Source organism: Mustela nivalis (assembly GCF_964662115.1).
Source record: "Mustela nivalis genome assembly, chromosome: 2".
NCBI classification, from domain to species: domain Eukaryota; kingdom Metazoa; phylum Chordata; class Mammalia; order Carnivora; family Mustelidae; genus Mustela; species Mustela nivalis.
In genome coordinates this window covers 150,727,921-150,752,284 of record NC_139021.1, presented here as the reverse complement: position 1 = coordinate 150,752,284, position 24,364 = coordinate 150,727,921, and the positions used below count along the sequence as shown (strand labels likewise).

Here is a 24,364-nt window from a genome sequence, read left to right as displayed (position 1 = left end):
GAACAGCATTAAAAGAATTCCAGCCTTCCTGCCTCCGCAGCCACTAGGGTGAGAGCAGGTGAGCTAGCACTCATCCTGAAGACTCAGGAAGGACTGGGATCAGGCTGGAGGTCTGGAGATGCTGCCTTGAAGGTTGAACCTGGGTTTTACAAGAGGTTCCCAGGAGGGGTATTGCTGAAATTCCTGTGGTTTGCTATTCTAGACGATCTTTACCACAAAAAAACAAAAACAAAAACAACAACAAAAAAAGAAAAAGATCCTTAATCTATTTAGTATCACTCTTGCTTGTCAAGCATTTCTGGGGATCAAACCAGTTAAACATCAGTGAGTTCTTACCTGTGTTAACTGCCAGGACTGGCTTACTCTTGTGAGTCTTAGGAAGTTTTCAGTTTTTATGAAAAACGTGCTTTGGGCGCCTTGGTGGCTCAGTGGGTTAAGCCTCTGCCTTCAAGCTCAGGTCATGATCCCAGGGTCCTAGGATGGAGTCCCACATTGGGCTTTCTGCTCAGCCCGGAGACTGCTTCCCACCGGCCGCCCCCGCGTCTGTCTCTCTGTCTACTTGTGATCTCTCTGTCAAATAAATAAATAAAATCTTTAAGAAAAAAAGCTGACATGCCATTTTAAAAATAAAAAAAGAAAAACATGCTTCAGATGCATTCTCTACATTTGTGTCTTCTTTGACAGAATACTGAGGATCATGTGATATTTTCTAATAATTTAGGGGCATTACTATACCTGTTTTTATACTAGGTTGTATAAGTACTGGTGTATAAATGGTTGCTCTCTTGTTGCTCAGCAGAGGATATTTGCTATGTACAGGGTAGAAGTTTTTGAAAAGGGTCCAAACATTTCATTCAAGTTCTGCTTTAAAAATATTTTTGTCTATTTAAAAGCTGTCATTAAAAAGCATGTCAGAAACCACCTAAGTAATGTTTGGGTGAGTTCCTTCACTTCTCATCTTCAGTTCTGTCATCTGTAAAGTGGGCATAATAAGAAGGCCTACCACATTGGGTTGTGAGAATTAAATCAGATATTGTACATAAAGCTCCTAGCACAGAACCTGCCATGTAGAAAGCACTTAATGTTAGTTGGTACAGAGTTGCTGCTGGGTTAACCCATTTATTTGTAGACCTTGGAATTAGCTTCTCCTGAATTCTTACAAACAGACCATTGATTGGCCAGTTGGTGGCTCTGAAGTCTTTTAAAAAATTTGGCCTGTGTGCAAATGTCCATATAAAATTGCATAAAATTGCACAGGCTAATATACCACTTTAGTAAAGTAGACCACACTCAAATCTTAGGCAAGACTTAGTTTTTGCTTGGCAAATGCTCTCACTCTGGCATAGGTCAGTTATACAACAGGTAAATGAATAACCTGTCCAGTTTAAAGTTATAGCACTTACTATAAGGTTTAGATGCTTTCATCTGATTTTTGTGTTTATTACATGCAAGCTGAGGAGTTGTTAGTTTTTTTCAGTGTTCAGCTATTTGTGAAACATTTTCAGGAGATCTTTCCCAGTTACTGAATCAGTTTTGTTTTTTTTTTTAAGATTTTATTTATTTATTTGACAGAGGGAGATCACAGTAGACAGAGAGGCAAGCAGAGAGAGAGGGAAGCAGGCTCCCTGCTGAGCAGAGGCCCGATGCGGGACTCGATCCCAGGACCCTGAAATCATGACCTGAACCGAAGGCAGCGGCTTAACCCACTGAGCCACCCAGGTGCCCCCTGAATCAGTTTTGATAACAGAAATCCCCGGATTGCAAGGAAAATTGTTCAAAAAACAGTGAGGATTTGCACTTACTCTCTCTGAGTCAAACTTTTCTCCATATTGTGTAGTCCCAACGTAGAACAAAAATAAATTGGATGCTGAAGTTTATAAGAGTACCGCTATCATCTATAAGTGATAACTGTCCAACCTTCATATTCATCAAAACAGCGTTGTTCTCATAGATGAACTTTACATTAAATATGTGTTATGTAAAGTTAACCAATATAAAGATGTTGCTTTTATCTCTTTCATATGTGAGGTCTAGAGTTCAGATATAATAAATTTCCAGTGCTAAGTCGTTAGAAAAATCTCATCTTAAGGATGAAGAAGGGCACTCTGTCCCCAAACTAAATGGCACCAGAAAAATATTTTCAATACTCATATTTATAGTTTTAGAGTTGAAACCTCTTTTTCCAACTACATATTACATTTAGCTGTGCCTTTGATAAAAATTGTTAGAGTAAAAGAATACATTTATTACTAATGACAGTGATTGTCACTTCTGGAAACATGCCAGCGATAAGCCAGAAGGCGTCTGAGAACCTGGAAGGAAGCCAGCCACCCAAATCAGTGTTGGAAAGTAGATAAAATTGGAGATGCTTTTGCATTTTGCATTCAGAGTACTTCCTGTGCTCTAAGTCCATTTACTCCTACCAAAGGCACAGTTTTTAACAGACTTGATTTTGTTTCTCCACATTCATATACAGTGTGTTTGGGATAGAATCACTGTAGTAACATTGATAGCAGCAAGAAATTAACAGCATTAGCCCAAAAGCAAGACAGAGAAAGCTATAATAAAGACAAAGAATACTCAGGTCATAGCAGCCTGAGAAGCACAGGTTCTTGTGGTTCCTGAGGGCATCAGTCTATAGTGGACACAAAAATTGATTTTCATATGTCTATCAGTCATCAGGAAGAGCTAAAATTTTTTACTATTTATTTTCTTTAAAAATATGGGAAAGTTGGTCGTGCATTTTAAATTTTCTTCAAAAGCAATTATAATTTGGCATTTATTTTAATTTATTTTTTTAAAAGATTTTATTTATTTATATATTTATTTGAGACAGCAAGGGAGAGAAAGAGCACATGTACAAGCAGGGAGGGAGGAGCAGAGAGAGAGGGAGGAGCAGACTTCTCTTCGATCAGGGAGCTGGATGCAGGGCTTGATCTCGGGACCCCAGGATCATGACCTGAGCCAAAGGCAGGTGTTTAACTGGCTGAATCACCCAGGCACCCCAGTTTGGCATTTATGTTTTAAAAGTCACCTGTGAAATGAAGGGATTAGACCAGAGTTTCATTTATGCATAAGATCTGCTTTATTAAGATATAATTCAGGGATGCCTGGGTGGCTTGGTTAGTTAGGCGTATGCCTTAGGCTGAGTTCATGATCCCAAGGTCCTGGGATCGAGTCTTACATCCGGCTCCTTGCTCAGCAGGAAGTCTGCTTCTCCCTCTCCCTCTGCATTCCACTCTCCCTGCCTGTGCTCTCTCCCTCTCTCCCTGACAAATAAATAAAATCTTTAAAAAAACAAAAAAAGATATAATTCACATGCAGTTCACCCATTTAAAGTGCACAGTTAGGTGTTTTGTAGCGTATTCACAGAGTACAACCATTACCACGGTCAATTTTAGAACACTCCATCGCTCCCCACCCTGGAAAACTTATTGGCAGTCACTCCTTTTTGCCCCCACAACTCCCAAGGTCAGGCAGCCACTAATTTTTCTGCCTCTTACAGATGTCACATATTGGAGTAATATACTAGGTGGTCTCTTGTGATTGGTTCCTTTCACTTAGCATGGCGATTTCAACATTTGTCTATGTCTCAATGCATATTAGTACTTCATTCCATTTTATTGCCTAATAGTACTTCGCTGCATGGAGATAACATAGGTTATTGATCCTTTCATCAGCTGGGGACATTTGGGTTGTTCCACTTTCTGGCTATTATGAGTAATGCTGCTATGAACACTCACATGCAACTTTTTCTGTGGACATGTTTCCATCTCTCTTGGGTGTACCTGAGAGCGGACTTGCTAAATCATATATTAGCTTACGTTTAACCTCCTGCAGAACTGTCAGGCTGTTTTCCAAAGTGACTGCACTATTTTATATCCCCACCAACAGTGTGTGAGGGCTCGTTTCTCCAAATCCTCACCAGCACTTGGTGTTTTCCATTTTTTAAATTATAGCTGCTCCAGTGGGTTCGAAGTGGTATCTCATTGTGATTTTAATGTGCATGTCCCTCAAAGAGCTCTGATGTCCCTCCAACACTCACATCCTGTGGTTTTAAACATTTCTGTAGGTTTGAGTATCATCTCAAGTTTAATGATAAGGTTCTTGTATGGTGAGGTAGTCTCAAGCTTATCTTTTTGATGATTATTGTGCCTAAGAGGGAACCCTGCTTGGAGCTGCCATTCATAAATACTAAAGGATCGTTTTAAATGATGTCTGGTCCTAGGACAGTGTGGATTTCACTCACAGCAGAGTTTTCACTCTCTCCTGATTGTTCTTCATCAATGGTCAGTCCTTGCAGACCCGAATGTAAGTGCTGAGGGGGCGGGTTCATGGCCATATCCCGACTCTGTGCCGCAGTGCCTCTCACTGTCATAAATACACATTCATGAATCGGTGGCTCCCTCAGTGCGTACTTGCTCCCAGATTATTTGAAGAGGGTCTTGTGATCTCTTTCGTTCAGCTTGCAATGCCGTGTGAACGGTTGGCACGTCTTCCTCAGTCTTCACTCAGCTCGACTTCAAAGATATGCCAGACTTTCACAGTCAAGCTAAAGTGCATGAGCAAAGCCCATTACTGGTAGACCTGTTTTTCCACCCAGTGGGGCCACCTAGCACCGCAGTTCTCCTGGAAGCCTCCAGGTAACCACTGCCTCGTATTAAATGGTCGGTAGCATCCCTGGAGTAAGTATGTATGCTCTGGTGGCTTATCAAGACAGAAAGCTAAACCTCTCGGTGGTTTAAACTGGGATTTGTTTAAGCAGATAATGAGATTGCCGTCTTGAGCTTCAGCGCAGGGCATTAGGTAGCAGGAAGAGCCGTCCCTAGGTGGACGCGCTGTTTCGTTCTGGGTGCTGCAGTGATCACACTGGAGAGAATCACACAGGCCCACTGTACTCTTGTGCCTCAGCACATGTCTGTAGGATTTTCTTTTTAGTCCAAGGGACTGTATTTCTGATGATGAAAGTGGTGTTATGAAAGCCGAGGACTACATGGAAGGTTGATACTCACCTTCTCTTGCCTCTGTGGGGGCAGGACTGACAACTAACTTCTTGGTGAGAAATAGGGTCAATGTCCTTAACTGTCTGTATCTGTCCCCCTCCCCCGCACCCCTTTCCTTGGCTTGACAGTGTTACTGAGCGCTGGGAGACAGTTTTCATTTCCTGTTTCACTGCCTATCATGTCTCCTCCTCAGGACCTAGGATAGAAATCCAGGGCTTGGCTGTGGGGATGATAGAAACAGAATGAGCTCTGTGGTCACTAGAGCGACATCCCTCCTCCTGTTCTGATTTTCTCTTGTAGGGGTGGCAGGGAGAGGCTCCAGGCCCTTGGGAAAGAAACCGCACCTCATTGAGTTGCTCAGGTTCTTGAGAAGGACGCTCAAGGAAAAATTTCTTTCACCTCATGGGTTTGACATTTTGGATTCCCTTATCTGTAGCTTCATTTTGCCCCTGCTTCCTCCTGGCCCGGGTTCAAGATAAGAATACATTTATGGGTAACACCAGAATGGTGTTCTTTTTTCTCTCTTTCTCTCAAATCTTAACCTAAAAAAAAAAAAAAGTAACACAGCTTTTATGTTGGTCTTTCTGTTTGTTGTTCATATTTCATGTGGTCTGTGTCAAGGTCGGCCCCATGGGTTGCGAATCAAAGAACATCTGCCTGCCTGCCCCGAATGCACTAGTATTGTGTCGTGAGCTGCCTTCTTTATGGAGGAGGGCATGGTCACCTTTAACCTGGGAGTCACTGGGAGAGAGGAGCACACTGACAACACTTAATCACATGTGAAACGTTTCTAAACCCATGACAATGGGTTTAGTCGTGGGTGGATGATACCTGGAAATTCAAAAGCTGTATTTAAAATTTTAAAATCACCTGCGGGCCTCATGGTATAAATTGCCCAATAGTAATTTCATTAAAGAGCAATTAGATGTGTTCAGGTCCCTTTGGGGAATGGGAGCGTCTGCCAAATCGGTGTAGGCACCACACCAGCTTCAGAGCTCCCTCCCAGTTAAAAGCAAGAGTAACCCGTTCAAATTCTGATTTCTCACTTTTCAGTTGTGGTCTGGCTTCTTACAGCATTCATTTCGTTTCAGCTAGAACAGTGGTTTTGAACTTGACCGGTGAGAATTACTAACCCCACCCCACTGCGAAGGATTTTCTCCAGTCCTGCTTCATCCCAGTCTCCAGGCTGTGGCCTGGGAGTCCATATTTTTAACACATGCCTTTGGCAGTTTTTAATAATGAGGCACAGTTGAGAAAGCATGTGGCTGAATATAGCCTGTCCTTTTTAAAAAATAAATGTCATTAAAATTTTGACTTTAAATTTAGTTGCACTAACTAGTAGAATTGAAGTTGCTTTAAGGAAATAATATTATAAACAAACCAGTTCCCCAGTTCAAATTGCAGATGCAAAGCAGACTCTGGTCTGGCATCTTGTCAGTTCTAACCTGTGACTGGATGTGGTGCAGAATGTAAACTGGGGCTAACTTCCGTGAACCCCCCCCCCTCTCCAAGGAGCAGTTGGTTTTCATGTGCTTCTTCCTCCATATGAAATTCAAAGTTAAAAGTCTTTAACTCTTGGTATAAAGACAATTGTGTTAATATGACATATTACAACATTTTTTTTGCCTTGAAAATTTGTGTGTTTTCTTCTGATTTTTAAAGAAATTATAATTTTTTCATGAGTGCCCAAAAAGGAGGCAGGTCCTAGGCACTGAGTGTGTTGTGTGTAGCAGAGCAGAGTTGGTGAAATCCCGGCCTTACTTCTGGTGTCTGATGGGATGATGCTTCTGCTGGCCTCAGACGTTCTGAAAGGAATCTTTGCTATTCTCTTTTTCACTCTTGTATATGAGAATATGATCAGGCTTTTTTTTTTTTTTCAATCAGCTAAAGTTGATGGGAATTGGAGGCTATGCCAGTGGCAGGAGGGTTATTGTCACACAGGGATATGTGGCCTTTCCCACGGTGATCCTTTCCAGCAAACATATCTCTGCCATCAAGTGTGTTTACAGTGGCCAGGTTTAACCTATAGGTTTTGCTCTGACGGTAGTGCAGGCAGGTAAATCAGGACTCCTCCTACCTTAAATTTCCACTGTCAAGGGTGTAACTGATGAAACAGCTTTGTTCTTGGGGGGCCTGGTGTTCCTGGTCACTGATAGCTTGTGCCTAGTGGATTTTATTAAGAGGCTTGCTCCAGGGAGAGTATGTCCTGAGCAGAGAAAGGGCTGTGGGGCTGGGGAATGCAGGCACATGGGTTCCTGGGGGCAGGACCACAGATCTGCTGTCAGCTCCCTGAAACAAAAGGAAAATAATTTCTTTTTCTTTTGCATCGTGAAGTGAAGTTTGTGATTCAGAATTCTAAAATAACTCTGATTATTGGGCATCTGGGTGGCCCAGTCAGTTAGGTGTCTGACCAGCTCAGGTCATGATCTCAGGGTCCTGGGATTGAGCCCTGTGTCCAGCTCCCTGCTCAGTGGAGAGTCTCTGCTTCTTGCCCTTTCTCCCAACCCTTCTCCCCCTGCCCCCTGCTCATGCTCTCTCTCTCAAACAAACAAATAAAATCTTTATCCATAAATAAATAAATAAAATGACTTTTATTATTAAGATTAAATTAAATGCATTATTAAGATTAGGTTATTATAAGCAATTGAAAAGCATCATCAGGGGCACCTGGGTGGCTCAGTGGGTTAAGCCGATGCCTTCGGCTCAGGTCATGATCTCAGGGTCCTGGAATCGAGTCCCGCATCGGGCTCTCTGCTCAGCAGGGAGCTTGCTTCCCCTTCTCTCTATGCCTGCCTCTCTGCCTGCCTCTCTGCCTACTTGTGATCTCCCTCTGTCAAATAAATAAATAAAATCTTAAAAAAAAAAAAAAAAGGCATCATCAGAAAAGCCAGGAGAAAAAAATTACCCTAATCCATGACCCAGAGATAAAAGCTGTTAACATTTCCACCTGAAGTCTCTAGTCTTGTCTGTGTACGAATTGCTATTTGATTTTTATACAAAATTATAATCTTGTACACTGTAACACTGCATCACCTTCCCTTTTCACCTAACAACATATAATGAACATTTTTTTCACATCATTAAATGCCTTCCTACAAAATTATTTTAATGGTGGTGATTTGTCCCTTTATATTAATGGGTAATCGTTTTACTTAGTTTATTTAACCCATTCTGTATGTTTAGACAATAATTAATTTTCTCTCAGTAGTGGAAGTTAAGTGGCCTTTTAAAGATAAATTTTTGAATACATGCATAATTATTATTTCTTTAGGGTACAGTGGAACTGATATATTAAAGAATATAGGCAGAATCTGGAGCTTTTTTAATAGGTATTTCCAAAAAGCCCATGCTTCTATTCCCACCAAGTGCTATGTAAGTGCTTAGGTGTTTTTCCCGTTGACAGCTGGGGATTGCCATGTGACTAAAATTCAAACGAAGGGAACCTGGTGTGCGTGCATTTGAAAGAGAGCATGACTCAGGTTTCTTCGCATAGAATATTTCATGTTTAGCCGATTGCTCTGTGTGCGATAATTATGGGTTCCTTCTACAGTGTTACCGAAACCCTTTTATTAAATTTTACATTTACCACTTTCTTCAAAGTCCTTAAATAGCTGTTAGGTTTTTAGCTCTTGTTTTACACAGTTAAAAAACTATGGTTTTGGAGGACTCTTTGTGTGTGTGTGTGTGTGTGTGTGTGTGTGTGTGTGTGTTGAGGATGATGGGATGTGAGAAGTGGACACAACCTTGGTGATCGGTGAGCCCACTTCCAACTTACGGCTTAGTCAGTGGCTCAAGGAAGGAGCTTGCCCACGACCATCCTGTCTGTCTGCGTGCTGTCACTGCAAGTGACAAGCTGCTCAACTCAGGCGAGTCTTGCAAAATGGGGAGCTTACTGGCTCATGAAACTGAAAATGGGTCCAAACTACTGGGACTGACCTTGGATAATCCTTGATCTTTCTGAGCCATAATTTCCTTATCTGCAAATAGGATGTTGGACTCGACCTAAGGTCCCTTTCACCTCCTAAAGTTAAATGTTTCTGTGAATATATTAGCAAAGACTACATTATACTACCAGCTAAATTTAGATATGGTGAAGAGGAAGCTTGGCCTCAGAGAACTAATTTTTTAAGAAATTCAGTTCTGTTAACACCCTCGAATCTAAGTTAACTAAGTTTTTTTTTTTTAAACGTGTAGAGGTCCTTAGGCAACTTGAACATAATTAGTATTCATGTAGCATAAAAATATCAGTGCTTTATTTTTTTTTTAAGATTTTATTTATTTATTTGAGAGAGAGAGAGCGCGCATGCACGAGCAGGAGGAAGGTCAGAGGAAGAAGCAGGCTCCCCGCTCAGTGAGGAGCCCAACTTGGGACTTGATCCCAGGACCCCAGGATCATGAACAGAGCTGAATGCAGACTTAACCAACTGAGCCACCCACGGCCCCCCAAATATCAGTGCTTTAAAAGTCCCATTTTCCCCTGTTGCTTATCCAAACCTAAAATACCTTTTCTACCCGTTAGTTAGCTCAACAGATCTATTTGTAGGGCTTCTGGGTGGCTCAGTCCATTAAGTGTCTGACTCTTGATATCGGCTCAGGGTCCTGAGATGGAGCCCTAAGTTTGGCTCCATGCCAAACAGAGTCTGCTTTTCCCTCTTCTCATGTGCCCCAACCCTTCCACTTGCACAGTCTCTCAAATAAATAAATAAAATGTTTAAAAAAATCTATTCTCAAGTAGTGGGGAAAGAAATTCAGTCACACCGTTCCCTATTCACAATTAGTTCACCAAATTCCAACTTGGTGGAACCTAGAGAAATGTATTAAACTGTGCAGGACAGCGACTGGTTGCTGAGTCAGACCTGTGCCCAGAGGTGCTAACCTTCCACACAGAAAAAAATATTGGTGGATTAGTGAACTTTGCCTCACTGGGAATACCTTAAAGCTCTGGCCTGTTGTTCAAGAGGAGGTCAGGCTCCCTTGGCCCTTAAAATTGTTCCTTTGACTGGTAGGAAACTTTTTCTGCGTTGTGCTTGTTGGGGTTTTTTGTTTGTTTGTTTGGTCTTTGCTCATTGATGTTCCTTGGAGTTCACTGTGTAACCCTTGAAATTTACTGCGGGAAGCATGGGTGCCTCTCAGAGACTATTCCAGTGTTCCAAAAAGGTCTTTAAGAAACAGGCTTTGTTTAAAGCCACCGACTACCAATAAGACTTCTAAATATCTTTGCCACAGTATTTGGAATACAGATTTGGAATACAGGTTTTAAATTACTACCAGATTGCCAATCCTGGTTTGTGTTTGGAGAAATTTATTTATTTATTTATTTATTTATTTATTTAAGATGTTATTTATTCATTTGACACAGAGAGAGAGAGATCACAAGTAGGAAGAGAGGCAGGCAGAGAGAGAGAGAGGGAAGCAGGCTCCCCGCCGAGCAGAGAGCCGGATGTGGGGCTTGATCCCAGGACCCTGAGGTCATGACCTGAGCCAAAGGCAGAGGCTTAACCCACCGAGCCACCCAGGTGCCCCATGGAGAAATTTTTAGACAGAAATAAATGCAACAGGACCTATATACCTTTTTTTTTTTTTATTCTACATACCTTTTTATTAACGCTCAACAACCACATGTTTATCATTGAGACTGACAGTCCCTGGGTCTGGTTCTGCAGGAGAGGGAGGGTTCCAGGGAAATAAGCCAGATGTTTTGTTTTTTTTTTTTTTTTAAGATTTTACTTATTTGGGGTGCCTGGGTGGCTCAGTCATTAAGTGTCTGCCTTTGGCTCAGGTCATGATCCCAGGATCCTGGGATCGAGCCCTGCATCAGGCTCCCTGCTCAGCGGGAAGCCTGCTTCTCCCTCTCCCACTCCCACTCCCCCTGCTTGTGTTCCCTTTCTCGCTGTGTCTCTCTCTGTCAAATATTTTACTTATTTATTTTTGAGAGAGAAAGAGAGGATGAGCATGAGTAGGGGGAGGGGGAGGGGCAGAGGGAGAGAGAAACAGGCTTCCCATTGAGCAGGGAGCCCTAGGCGGGATTCAGTCCCAGGATCCTGGGATTAGGACCTGAGCAAAAGGCAGACGCTTAATGACTGAGCCCCATCCAGGTGCCCAATAGCCAGATTTTGATGGAGGACATATTAGTGAGGATAAATGAATCATCTGTGTGACAACCCTCAAGTCTCAGTTCCTTAGAACAACAAAGATTTATTTCTCATTCACACTATAAGCCCATCAAGGGGGTGGCTGGGGGCTCCATTCTGGCTCATCCTCACTCTGACCCAGATGAGGCAACTGTCATTATCTCGGGCTTGACTGGTCCTGGTTATAGGGAAGGCGTTCTGAAGGGTCTCACCACGGCTGTGAGTGCTCTTGCCTGCAGGTGACAGACACTCGCCCAAGCACAACTCACCGACTAGAGTAGGCACGTTGCCCAGCTCAATTATAAAATGGCCAGGAGATGCAGTCTGACCCCATGGGCCTGGCAGGAAAAGAAGCAGAAATATTTGGGCAGCAGCACTAGTGACCACCACAATTTACTTTTCGGATTACCAGATAATTGCCTTGCAGGCGAAATACAGGCATTCCCGTCCCAAAGTAGATAGCCCCGAAGCGTCCCCCAATCATGGCATCCAGATGATGGGCAGGGGGATCCAAATTGGGGGCTGGGGGTGATACAAAGTGGTATTGACCTCAACTCTGGATATCTGTCCTCTTTAGCAGAAATGCTGAAGCAGTTCTGAAATCCGTCTGGGCTCCTTGACTTGTAGGTGGAGGATGTTTCTTTGGGTCTTGATCGTTCTCTCGGAAAGCGGCTCCCCAGTCCATTGGTCTCTTCAAGCCTCGGCTTTTTCCAATAACTTCCTGAATCACAACTAAGGCAAGACCGAAGAATATGCCCTTTGTGGGAGCTGAGCCGCTTTCTCAGCTGACTTCAGAGGTTTGGGGGCTCAGGCATTCTCTGGCAATAAAACTCTTTTCAAAAGGAAGTAAGTTTCCTATCTATTTAACTCTAGTTTATTTCCATATGCCAAGGCCTCAGTCCTTGGCATACTTACGTTCCCTGGATGCCTTTGTAGTTTTGCTTCCAGCATTTCTTTATTGATTTAATTGATGATACTTTGAACCTGTCAGCCTTTGGTGGGAAGCCACACCTCTGGTCTCTTTTCCCCTGAGGTATTCTAATTGAAAGAATTAACTAAGAGCCCATGATTTTTTTTTTTTTTTAAGATTTTATTTATTTATTTGACAGACAGAGATCACAAGCAGGCAGAGAGGCAGGCAGAGAGAGAGGAGGAAACAAGCTCCCCGCTGAGCAGAGAGCCCAATGCAGGGCTGGATCCCATGACCCTGGGATCATGACCTGGGGTGAAGGCAGAGGCTTTAACCCACTGAGCCACCCAGGTGCCCCAAGAACCCATGATCTTAACTGCACCTTTGCTTGGAGATGTTGTAACCCTCTCACAGTGTTAAGAGTGTGAGAGCCTATTCTCTTCCTTTGAACCTCACCCCACAGCTAAGTGCTAATTGTCCTCTCTTATGCAGAGCCTTTCTAGTCTCTGGATTTCATTGCTTATCTGTTGGAGAAGAGAAGCAGCTGCTTTTTCCAACTCTCCAACTCTCCAACTCTAACTTGATGGACCCTATTCCCTCTTTTTGTTTGTAAACCAGCCAGTACTTTCTGAGTGCACGTTTTTTTTTTTAATGGTAAATTCCTTTTTTATTTTTTTAACTTAAATTCAATTAATTAACATAGCGTGTATTGTTAATTTCAGAGGTAGAGGTCAGTGATTCATCAGTTGTATGTAACACCCAGTGCTCATTCATCACATGCCCTCCTTAATGCCTATCACCTAGTTACCCCATCCCCCGGACCGTCCTCCCCTCCAGCAACCCTCAGCTTGTTTCTGGGCGCACCTTTTAAAAATGCAGCCAACAGGGATGCAGTTGCTCAGTAGCTCACACAGCCCTTGATCTCAGGATTGTGAGTTCAAGCCCCAAGGCAAGTGTGGAGCCTACTTTTACAAAAATAAATAAATAAAATTTTAAAAAATAAAATGCAGCCAATAGTAGCCAACATATGCTATTAACATTTGACTTTCAATCTCTTCCACAATATCTACTAATTCTTCAAGTATATTATCTGCCTTTCAAGTTATCATACATGATGGTTTTATCAAATGTTTTGCCAGCCTCCAAAATCCATTTCCTCCCTCTCTGCTGGCTGAACTCCTTTGTTGCTGTTGAAGTCACTCCATTTCAAGTAGCAGTCAGGTCAGGGTCCATTGCAGTAACAGGCAATACCCAAGTCTGGTGGTTTAAAGAACAAAGGTTCATTTCGTGCTCATGCTGTATGTGCATTGAAGACCCGCTCTGTCTTCACTCCAGGACCTAAGCTGATAGATCAGCCAACATGTGAAATGCTTCCTGCACAGTGGGAAAGCGCTGGAGGGTCTTATGTCTCTAATGAAATGTTCTGGCCTGGGAGTGACGATCTATATGTCATGGGCTCACCATTAAAGCAGTGTTCCTTCAGCATTGTTTTTGGGCTCTGTCTTGACTCATACTAATCTAGTTGCTTCTCATAGCTATATAGTATTCCATCATATAAGTATATTACATTTCATTTACGTACTGATGGATGTCTACAGTGTTACCAGCTTTTCATTGCTAAAAATTGCTGCAGTGAACATCTTTGTGTATGTTTCCCGGTGCACCCATGCAAGAATTTCTTTTATTCTTTTATTCTTCTTCTTTTATCTTCTTCTTTTATCCCTTTTATTCTTTACTATTATGATGATTCTTTATAATATGCTGAGGGAAGGGAAAGTCCACTGCTTATCTGTAGCACCTTGTTTGATGAATGTTGGCTTCTTGTTTATGCACAACTCACTATGGTAGGAACCATCTAGAATGAGTAAATCAGTTGTCAAAGTCTTCTTGGACCCTTTAAGCCATGTCTTCTGCTGAACATCTTTGATGAATATTCTAGAAATTCTTTTAAAATGACATGTGATGGAAGGAGTAGAGGGTGAATGCAGACATTCTGTATCTAGAACCAGCATCACTCCCGGCAAACACAGAACAGACTCTTATCAGTGGTTCAGCTGAATTTATCAAAGCATTTGGATATTCTGGATTAAAGAACACACGAGTTATGGATGATAGCTGCACTGGGATGTTCTTCCTTCCCCTTGTCTTTTATCTCCATCCAGGGCTTATGGTTGGAAAGTGTAAGATTTAGGTAGCTCTTAGTATCAGGGAGATGAATAAAACTGTGCATTCAGAAATCTGACAGTTTCTATAAAAGCATTGACATGGGAATAGAAGAGCATTTTTTTTTCATGAAGGTAAGAAGTGAACACAGGTAAGTGAAAGCCGTTTCTATTGCAATTTAAACTAATGCAGTGTTCCAGTCTTTATTCCCTTTTACCTTAAGCAAAACTGCTAATATAACTGAATTTTCAGAACTCTACGCATTTTCCCACTGTTTTGTTGGGTTGCCAACAAAAGCTTTGAAATGAGCAGGAGGGGAAGCAGGAAAGACAGCAGGATTCTAAATAACTTAACAAAATGTTTAGGTGTCCCCTCTCACGTTTTTAAAAGTGAGACCTCTTTGCAGTTGCTTGTACTTAACCAATAGCCAACCAAATAAAAAGCCGTGAAGGGACTCTTCATTTCCGAGGTCTGGTGACAGCTGTGACTGAGTGAATACTGGGTTTCAACTACAGAATTAGATTATTTCCTGGGTTTCACACAGCTTGTTCTGTCGATTCTGTGCTGGGACGTCTCCTGTTTTCCATTGTCACTGAACTTTTCTTCTTTCTTTCTTTTTTACTTCTGCATGTACTGAATGATCTGAGTGTAGAATTTTCTTCGTCCCCTCCCCTAATCTCTCTAGAGCCTCCACCCATACAGCCAGCCCATCCTGCGCCCCTGCTAAAGATATTAATAGCCTAGAGGGAGGAGAGCTTTCTCTATCTTTCAGAAGGCTCATATCATCTTAGATATAGGGGTCTCCCTTCCACCTATTTTCCTGCCTTCCAGCCATCCTCCCCCTCCCCCCAAACCACACAGGGTAAATAAATGATTTGTACTTCTGGGCATCTTTTAATTCTCTCAGTAACAGAAGCTTAGGAATAGCCGGCAGCTGGTATAGATCTCATTCATTCTTTTCAACAGCTGTCCAATAGTCCGTGGTTTGGAAATAATAAACTTTGTTGAACAGTTTTCCTGTTCACTTTGTTTTCAGGTTTTTGTTTTTATGTTTTTTTTTTCTTTTTGAAGTTTTTATTCATGTAAGTAATCTCTACCCCGAGTGTAGGGCTGAAACGCATGAATCAAGAGTCACATGCTCTTCTGACTAAGCCAGCCAGGTGTGCCTGTTTTGGTATATGTGCTGCCGAAGCAAGCACAGGTGCCCCTGTTTTTGTTCTTTTTAAATTTGGCCGCTGTAAAGGGTACTGCAGTGAACATTCTCCCCCCACCCTTTTTAAATTTAAAAATCAGTTTAGTTAACCTATGGTGTATTATTAGTTCCAGGGGTAGACTTTAGTGATCCATCAGTTGCCTCTAACACCCAGTGCTCCTTATATCAAGTGCCCACCTTAATGCCCGTCATCCCGTTTTCCCACCCCCCACGCACCACCCTTCCAGCAGCCCTCAGTTTGTTTCCTAGAGTTAAGAGTCTCTTGTGGTTTGCCTCCCTCTCTGTTTTTGTCTTATTTTATTTTTCCTTCCCTTCCCCTGCGTTCATCTGTTTCGTTTCTTAAGTTCCACGTATGAGTGAGATCCTGGTATTTGTCTTTCTCTGACTGACTGATTTTGCTTACCTTAATACCCTGTAGTTCCATTCATCTGTCGGTGGACATCTGGGCTCATTCCATACTTTGGCTGTCATTGCTGCGATAAACATTGGGGCGCATGTGGTCATTCGAATCACTGTGTTTGTATCCTGTGGATAAATACCAGTAGTGCAATTGCTGGGTCATATGCAATGAACATTCTTATACTTATCCTCAAATACTAGTGCTTTTTTTTTTTAAAGATTTTATTTATTTATTTGACAGACAGAGATCACAAGTAGGCAGAGAGGCAGGCAGAGGAAGAGAGAAAGGGAAGCAGGCTCCCTGTGGAGCAGAGAGCCCGATGCGGGGCTCGATCCCAGGACGCTGAGATCATGACCTGAGCCGAAGGCAGCGGCTTAACCCACTGAGCCACCCAGGCGCCCCAATACTAGTGCTTTTTAAGTATGGTCCAGGAGAGGGATTAGCTGGGTTAAAAATGTATGTGTACTTTTGATTTTAATAGGTGCTGCCAGAGTTCTTCCAGATGATTAGCCTAGCAATATTCCAGAAACTTCCCCCATCCTGTCCAATAGTAGGTGTCTTTCTTAGGATGGTAAGAATGGATTATACCTGCAACACTGATTGCATAGCCCAGGCACCTGTTGACATGCCAATAAAGTATTTCACTAGAGATTAAAACGGGGGTTCTGGCCAGCCTACAGGATTGGGGGTAGTTGTAATTTATATACATATATAAATCATATATATATATATATATATATATATATATATATATATATATTTCTGAAAGAATCCATAGGAAGTTTAGAGTAGGGAGAGAACTGGAGACCATTCTGCTGCAATTCATTTCTTTCACATTAAGGGACTTGAGACCCAGAGAGGTGGAGGGAGTGACAGTGAGCTGGTTACTGACTGCTATTTATTGGAAGCAGTTGTGAATCCGGATTTTAGGTTTGACCTAAAACTGCTTCCATTTTTCTATATCTCCTGCTAGGACAAGCAAGCTCACCAACCTGCACTGTGGGATTTGCTTCGCAAACTTCCGCAATTATAGTAGGACATTGGCAACCTTGGTCTTGTCCATAGAATCTGCTGCTCTTAATCTTTTGGGGAGTTTGGGGTTTTAGCTACACTTGTTAAGAAATACTGCTTCCAAGGGTGGAGCTGCTGGCTTGGATTATAGCTCAGATGACCGTAGGGAAGCACTGGAGAGAAACACTGCATGTACAGGGATGGCTTCTTACTATGTACCTCTCCCCGGACCCTCCCCACCTGACTGATGAAGAGGGCTAAGAAAAAAGAACTGCCCGAAGTCTCCCTCATGTTCCTGGCCATATTCTCTGTGTTGGACAATACACAACTTGAGTAGGGCTCGGATGGATGTTTACATCGGATGGATGTAAACTCCTGAAAGAAGTCATTTGAGCTGGGACGCCTGGGTGGCTCAGTTGGTTAAGCAGCTGCCTTCGGCTCAGGTCATGATCCCAGCGTCCTGGGATCGAGTCCCACATCAGGCTCCTTGCTCCCTGCTCCTCCCTCTAACTCTGCCTTCCACTCTGTCTGCCTGTTGTGCTCGATCTCGCTCGCTTTCTCTCTGACAAATAAATAAATAAAATCTTTAAAAAAAAAAAAAAAGAAGCCATTTGAGCTCCCTATATCTTTAAACTCAGCTTTAATATTCCAGTTTCACATTTTGTCCATGGCGTCTGCTGAGGGAAATGAAAAGGGAGACCCCGGATTTTGCAGTCTCATTTGGGTTTGCTCTGTGCTCATCGCAGAGCATCTGACAGCACAGTATTAACTTTCTAAGTCGCCTCTAAATGAAGTCGGGGTTCAGGGAGCTCAGCCTGTTCTTTTAATAACAAAAAATTATTATGATGGAAATTAATTCTGTTATAGATAAGCATCTCAAGCAGATTTGCTACATATATTCATATATATATACATGTAATGTACACGCACATACACACACGCGCACACTGTTGTCCCCAAAGGTATACCTTCATGTTGGAGACTTGGTCGGGCACCGTGCTTATTGCTGGTCTTGCCTGTCAGAGGCCATGTTTCTTCTGGTTTAATAGTTCCCAAGCCTGCAGAATGGAACCACTAGGGAACTTTCAGAAAATACTCATGCCCAGGTTGCAGCCCTGAATTAAATCAGAACAAGTGGTAGAGGAGATGAATCGGGATGCTAAAGGTGATTTCTAGCCCACAGCTGAGTGGAGGACTCCTTAGCAGGCCATTCTGAGGTGAAGAGAGTGTCTCTGATTCATGAAGAAAGAAATGAGCTATGACAGAAGCTGTTCTCTTTAGAGTTATGCCGCCGTAGGGTCATCATCTTTCGTAACCCACTCACTTCCTCCTTCCTGCCTCTTCTGTAGGTTAAAGTAGTGAACTCATGTCTTGCAGAATGAGCTTGTGGAGGCAAAAATTGAATGCTGTAACAGTTGTCATTGAAAAGTGCCCTAAGAGTGCACCAAGTGGGTTAGAGACCAGCACACCCTGTGGTACACCTAGCACAACCAGTTTTTCTTTCCCTCGGTGTTGGAACAGATGGCTGTTTCTTTGGCCGAGATACTGATAAAATCGTTAGCATTTGGGAACCATGGAGTATGCAGATCTAGATCTTTAAGAACTGGAATTGTACTCAGCTTGGGAAGGCACTTGAGCCCTGCGAAACCCTGGGAATTGAGACAGGCCTAGGGGCTAGTCCTGTTTTTCGTCTCAGGCTCAGAGGCAGACTCTGAACAGAGAATGGGCACAATCATGGGCGCCATGTAAATGGGGAATGTCTCCTTCCTTGCCTGTTTCTTCTTTTAGGCACATAGAGTTGATGGTAGGGGCATTGGATGTTCAATGCACATACCAGATGTGACACCACTGCATTTCGTGATCAGATATGCAGAAATTGAGCATCTTGTTAAATGCATAGAATTCAATAGTACTCTCCTTCTGTCTTCTAGCATTCCCCTGGTTCGGCATGGATATCGGTGGAACACTGGTTAAATTGGTCTACTTTGAGCCAAAGGATATTACAGCCGAAGAGGAACAAGAGGAGGTGGAGAACCTGAAGAGCATCAGGAAGTATCTGACCTCTAACACAGCTTACGGGAAGACGGGGATCCGAGACGTCCACCTAGAACTGAAAAATCTGACCATGTGTGGGCGCAAAGGGAACCTGCATTTCATCCGCTTCCCCAGCTGTGCAATGCACAGGTTCATCCAGATGGGCAGCGAGAAGAACTTCTCCAGCCTTCACACCACTCTCTGCGCCACAGGAGGCGGGGCGTTCAAGTTCGAAAAGGACTTCAGAATGGTAGGGCAGCTCTGTGCTCCTTAAACAACAAAACGGCCTCTCAGAGAAGGAAAGGAAGCCTCTCCCGTGTCCATAATCATGGCTTCTCATGTGGAAGAGCTAGACTGGAGCCTTGGGGCTCCGGACTGGTTCACGTCCCCTCTCTGTGCCTCAGTTCCCTCCCGTGTCTGGATAGTTCGTACCTTATAGGGGAGTTCCATGCAGGATTAAATGAGGAAATACGTACTTGGCACTTAGTAAATGCTCATGAATATTAGCTATCGTCATCATTTTTGTTACAGTTACTGCTGCATGATATGCTAAAGATAAGATGGTATCAGTCCCTTTCTGGAGTATTTAAGAGTTTTCCGCTGGTTTTTACTACAGTGCTGTGAAAAGCGTAGTCATCATTCTGGTTCTGTCAGCCCCTCCGGAGAGGTTTCCTATAAATCCTATGAAAAATGACGACTGCTGCCTACCTGTTGTTGGCTCTAAGTGTCTTTTTTGTTTTGTGACTGTACTTCAGAAGTTTTGTTCCAAACAAAAAGGAAACATTTGGTTATTATTCATAGGCGGCTTCCTTAATTAGTGAGGAAGGTTTTAGAAGTATGGTTTTAAGTGTTTAGAATAATGCTGTCTTCTGCGTGGCCGTCCGTACCAGCTCTGCACTGCTTGTGTACTTTTCACAGATCTGGCTACGTGGAGGACATGGATGAGTAAGATAGCTCCTGTTTCTCTTTATTTAGTCATTTAGCAGCTGTGTGGTTCAGTTTCCACATCTCTACAGTCAAGATAATTTCTCTACTGTCCAGCCTCAATTCACAGGGAATAAATATCAGAAAAAAGTGAAATAAAAGATACAGAAAATAAAGAGAAAAGAAGGTTAACTAGGTCCAACTGAGTGTTAGAGAAGAAAGGGTTGGAAGATTTGGGGGTGAGTCTTGCCAGAAAGTTGAAAATCTACTGAGATAAGTGGTAAAATACATTTTTTCAAAGCCTGGCGTGCCAGTTGATGCATTCTGTCATGGAACTAGTGTACTCCAGTCTTACTGTAAAGTCTTATCATTAATGAAGAAGTTAATGAAGCAAACTAAGTAGTTTCCAGGAGAGCTGGCAGTGGAGTCCTAGCACAGTGTCCTGGGTGAGACCGATGATAAGCAGGGTTTGGCTTTTTCTTCTGGGTCCCCTTTCCCAGCCTGTCCGTAGAATTTGATGCTGCCTGAGTGGTCTGTGGCATCTTTTTCCCACCAAAGGGGCCCAATGACCAAAGAGTTTTGAAACTGAAAAGGCTGAGATCCAGGGGCATGAAAATTAAATTTGAGTTCATAGTTGGAAGAACATTGAACCTGAATTGTAGTGTTACCTCTGTGTTTTACTAGCCAGATGACTTTGGGTGAGGCAGATCCCTTCTGGGGCCCGTGTATTACCATCTGCAAAAAGGTGGCAGTAAAATAGAAGAGGGAGGAGTTCTAGGACATCAGAACACAGGTCACCTTTGGAGACCAGGAAGTACAGCATTCTTGTGCTTCCTGGATAAAGAAACTAAAGCTAAGGAGGGATTAAGGGACTCTAGTAGTTCCTCCTCATAAGAGCGGGGGTGTCAGCTCAATTCTGACTCAGAAGAGTAGGCCGACCCAGCCGTAGTGCTGAGAACTCTCCAGGTCACCCTATCTGGACATCTCCACTAGGGAACCTGAAGAACCCAGGTGACCCCGGGGTATTTATGCAACAATCCTCAATGCCTCCATTCCTCCTTGGGGTAACGGACGTTCTGGGAAAATGTTACTCAATGGATGTTGGCTGTGAGCAAGTGTGTTTCTCAAGGTTCTGAGCTGAGAAAGGTCATATTTTATAATAACCAAGATAAGGAAGCCTCTGCTTCTTCAGGCAGGCTGCTGGAGCCTAGTGGATAGACTGGAGCCGGGAGCAGGTCCAGAGGATTTGCCCAACAGCCTGGCCAACTAGGGGCACACGTCTGTGAAAGAAAGGAAAAGGGCTGCCTTCTGTTTCCACGTTCAGTCTCAGCCAAAGTCAAGACAGAACGGATCTCTTCCCGTAGCCTGTCAGTCCGTTCGCTAAGTGATGTGCTCTTATCCTTCCAAAGTGTGGCAGTGGGGGATGGTTGTCTCATCCTCTTTCCTAAGCCTCTGTTCACTCACCCAGTAAGTGTTCATGTGCTCCTTTTGTGCGCCAAGTACTGTTACGAATCGAACAAAGCCACTTGCCCTCCAGGAGCTTATATTCTAGTGTGGGGAGATGGTCAGTAATTAAGCAAATGAATATGGAAGTACAGAATATACCACTATATCTCATATCTGTATACCTGATACATGTTATGAAGGAGGAGGGAGCAAGACATGGAGGATCCGGAGGGTTGGGAGAGTTTTAGTGCAGTGAAGTGACATTGGAGCAGGAACCAGAAGTAATGAAACAAAGCAGACCAGTATCCCAGGAAGGGTGTTTTAGGCAGAGGAAACAGTAAGTGCTAAAACCCTTAGGTGTGCTAAATCCAAGCTCTTCCCTCTTTTTCCAGAATAGAAAAATAAAACCTGGTTGTAATCTTGTAATATTAAGCAATCTGACAAAATAAAGCAGTGCATGTATGTATATATATACATATATACATATATACATAATATATATAATAATATATATAATAATATATAATATAAATCATATACATACATGCATATATATATGATTTATATTATATATTATTATATATATTATATATAATATATATTATAAAGTCCTGTCATTGTTATTATATAAAATCACTGTTTTTAATATAATATAGCTTTGCAGACATGTGTTTTAAAAACCTAAGTAATTAGAGCTAACTAAAAGATATTCAGCAGACCCTGAATAGTTCATAATTATTATATCTAATGACTATATCCTTTTCCTTTGTAGTAAATATACTTAAATCCGCAGATAATGTCAGCTAGTCATCATCCAATTTTGAATGTATAAGAAAGCGCTATAAACTGCGAGACAAGCATTGTTAGACCCCATGTAGAAGACTTTCAACTGACCAAAGCTACATTTCTTGTTTCCTTTTCTTTCTCTTTTTTTCTTCCTTCCTTCTTTCCTCCCTCTCTTTCTCTTTCTTTCTGTCTCTTTTTCTCCCTTCCATCCTTCTTTCCTTGCTTCCTCTCTGCTGCTTTTAACATTTTAGGATTACTGTCACAAATGAACTTTGACTGGCAAAAGCAAGCCTTCTAAATTAACGATACACCAAAATGGACACAAAAGAAAAACTTAGTCTAACTACAGATGGCCTAAGAAAGTGAGAAGACAATGAGGAATCCCACCATTGAAGAAGGTGGTCCTCAGGGGGAAGACTTGGCTATCCCCTGTCTCTATTTCTGTGAGTTTTGTTTCAAAGAACCCACCAAAAATACTTTAGGTACCAAATCTAATATTTTCATCCACAACTACACTTCCTAACTTCAACAAGAGTATTCTTTAAAATGCAAAGTATTCTAACAATGGAGAATGTATAGGGGGGAAAAAAATCATCCTTTTTATCCACCTAGCTCTTTATTATAATAGATACTTTTCCTTGTGAGTTTTGTTTGGTCTAAGACTAGCTTTAATTAGAAGCTAGAAGTGACCCTTTCAGTTACTTTTCAAAAAAGACCTATCCTCTAACAAACAGGATGTAACAATAATCGTATTTGGTTGGCTTGAGATTTAGGGAACAGGAAAGGATCTTCTGGTGGCTTTATGATACTTTTCTCAAGGTATGAGCACTTAAGAATTGGCCTTTCTTAAGCCAGAAATCTCTAAGGAAACAATCTAGAAAAGTTAAGAATAGGGGGCAAATTATCAGGAGGAGGGAGGTTAGTTGTGGATATGTGAAATTCTAAGTCTACGGTAGACCATTCAAGAACATTTATTAGATTGGCTCCGATTATGAATCCAGGGACTGATTCATGGCATTGAGGCAAAGTGAGGTTTGGTAGACAATGTCATTCTCCGTTTGGGTCTGGCTTGACCCTCGAGCGCTGGTCTGGGGCCTCGTTATCATTGGGCACAGGGAGGAAGGAGCCATCTTTGAGGTTTTGTCTATTTCTCACTCACAGAATGTGTTTGAAATTCCTCTCTCTTGGGTCTTCTAGGTCTCCTTGGGGAAGAGAAAAGAGCCCTGAGTGAAATTTGTAATTCAGAATCAACTATTTTATAAGCAAATTAATCTCAGTTTAGTAAGATAACCTTTTCTGCTACTTCCAATGATTTATGGAGCCAGTGTCCTCAAAAGCACCTTGGGAAGTGTAAGGTATCATACAGATGTGTATTTTATTCATTTCTGAAATATAATGTGGTGACTTATATCTCAATTACAGGGGAGCAGTGTAACTGGTTTAGGGGAAGGTCCATAGAATAGCCTCATAGGAGTAACTATGGAATCTCTTGGGATGGCTTTTTATTGTTTCACCAGATTTATCTATTTAACTCTTCATTTAGTATTTTTGACAGACTGAGCTGAAGCACATACGGACAACATTTTACAGTTGTATCCTGAACATGCCTTGTGTTTAGGATCCATATTTTTTCCCTAATACTAATAAACCAGAATCACTGAATTCCTTCCATGAATTAGAGTATTCAGTGTGGAAATAGTGCTTTGACTAGTGGACTAGCACATTTCAACTTGAGATAAGAAGACCCAAATTAGTTTACTCCTCATGTAATTAAAATCCATATGTATAGTTCTTTTTTTTTTTTAAGATTTTATTTATTTGACAGACAAATCACAAGCAGGCAGAGAGTTGGGGGGCGTGGAGGAAACAGGCTCCCCACTGAGCAGAGAGCTTGCATATGGGACTCAATCCCAGGACCCTGAGATCATGACCTGAGCTGAAGGCAGAGGCTTAACCCACTGAACCACCCAGGCACCCCCCCCATATGTATAGTTCTTTACAGTATCCAAAAACATTTTTACAGAGGTGTCTCATTTGATTCTTGAAGGTAGCCCTCTGAGTTAGCTAGGGCAGGTGCTGTTAGGGACAGTATGTGATCTTACCCAGTGTCTGTTCTCACTGGGGTCACAGACTCATCCCAGTTCTTCAACTCCTACTACTGTGTGGTCCAAGGCCCAGCAGCATCAGCATCACCTGGGATCCTGTTAGAAATGCAGTCAGAAACTCTGGGAGTGGAGCCCAGCCATCTGTTTCAACAAACCTTCTGAGTGTTTCTGATGGCCCCTATAATTGGAGAATTCCACTGCATCCACACACTTGCTTGAGTGACTTTAGTACTAGGCA

The 24,364-nt window shown here is 42.4% G+C and overlaps 1 protein-coding gene across 16 annotated transcripts in view; it reads left to right on the top strand.

Annotated features, from left to right (window-relative positions):
- The window catches only part of PANK1 (pantothenate kinase 1), a 109,622-nt gene that overhangs the window by 67,372 nt on the left and 17,886 nt on the right, over positions 1-24,364 (top strand). For all 16 annotated transcript variants that reach the window (XM_082721905.1, XM_082721906.1, XM_082721909.1 and 13 more), the window contains one exon: positions 18,763-19,115. In XM_082721905.1, the coding sequence (XP_082578031.1) occupies positions 18,780-19,115 (336 nt within the window). In that variant the 5' untranslated portion in view covers positions 18,763-18,779. The remainder of the gene's footprint in view (positions 1-18,762; positions 19,116-24,364) is intronic.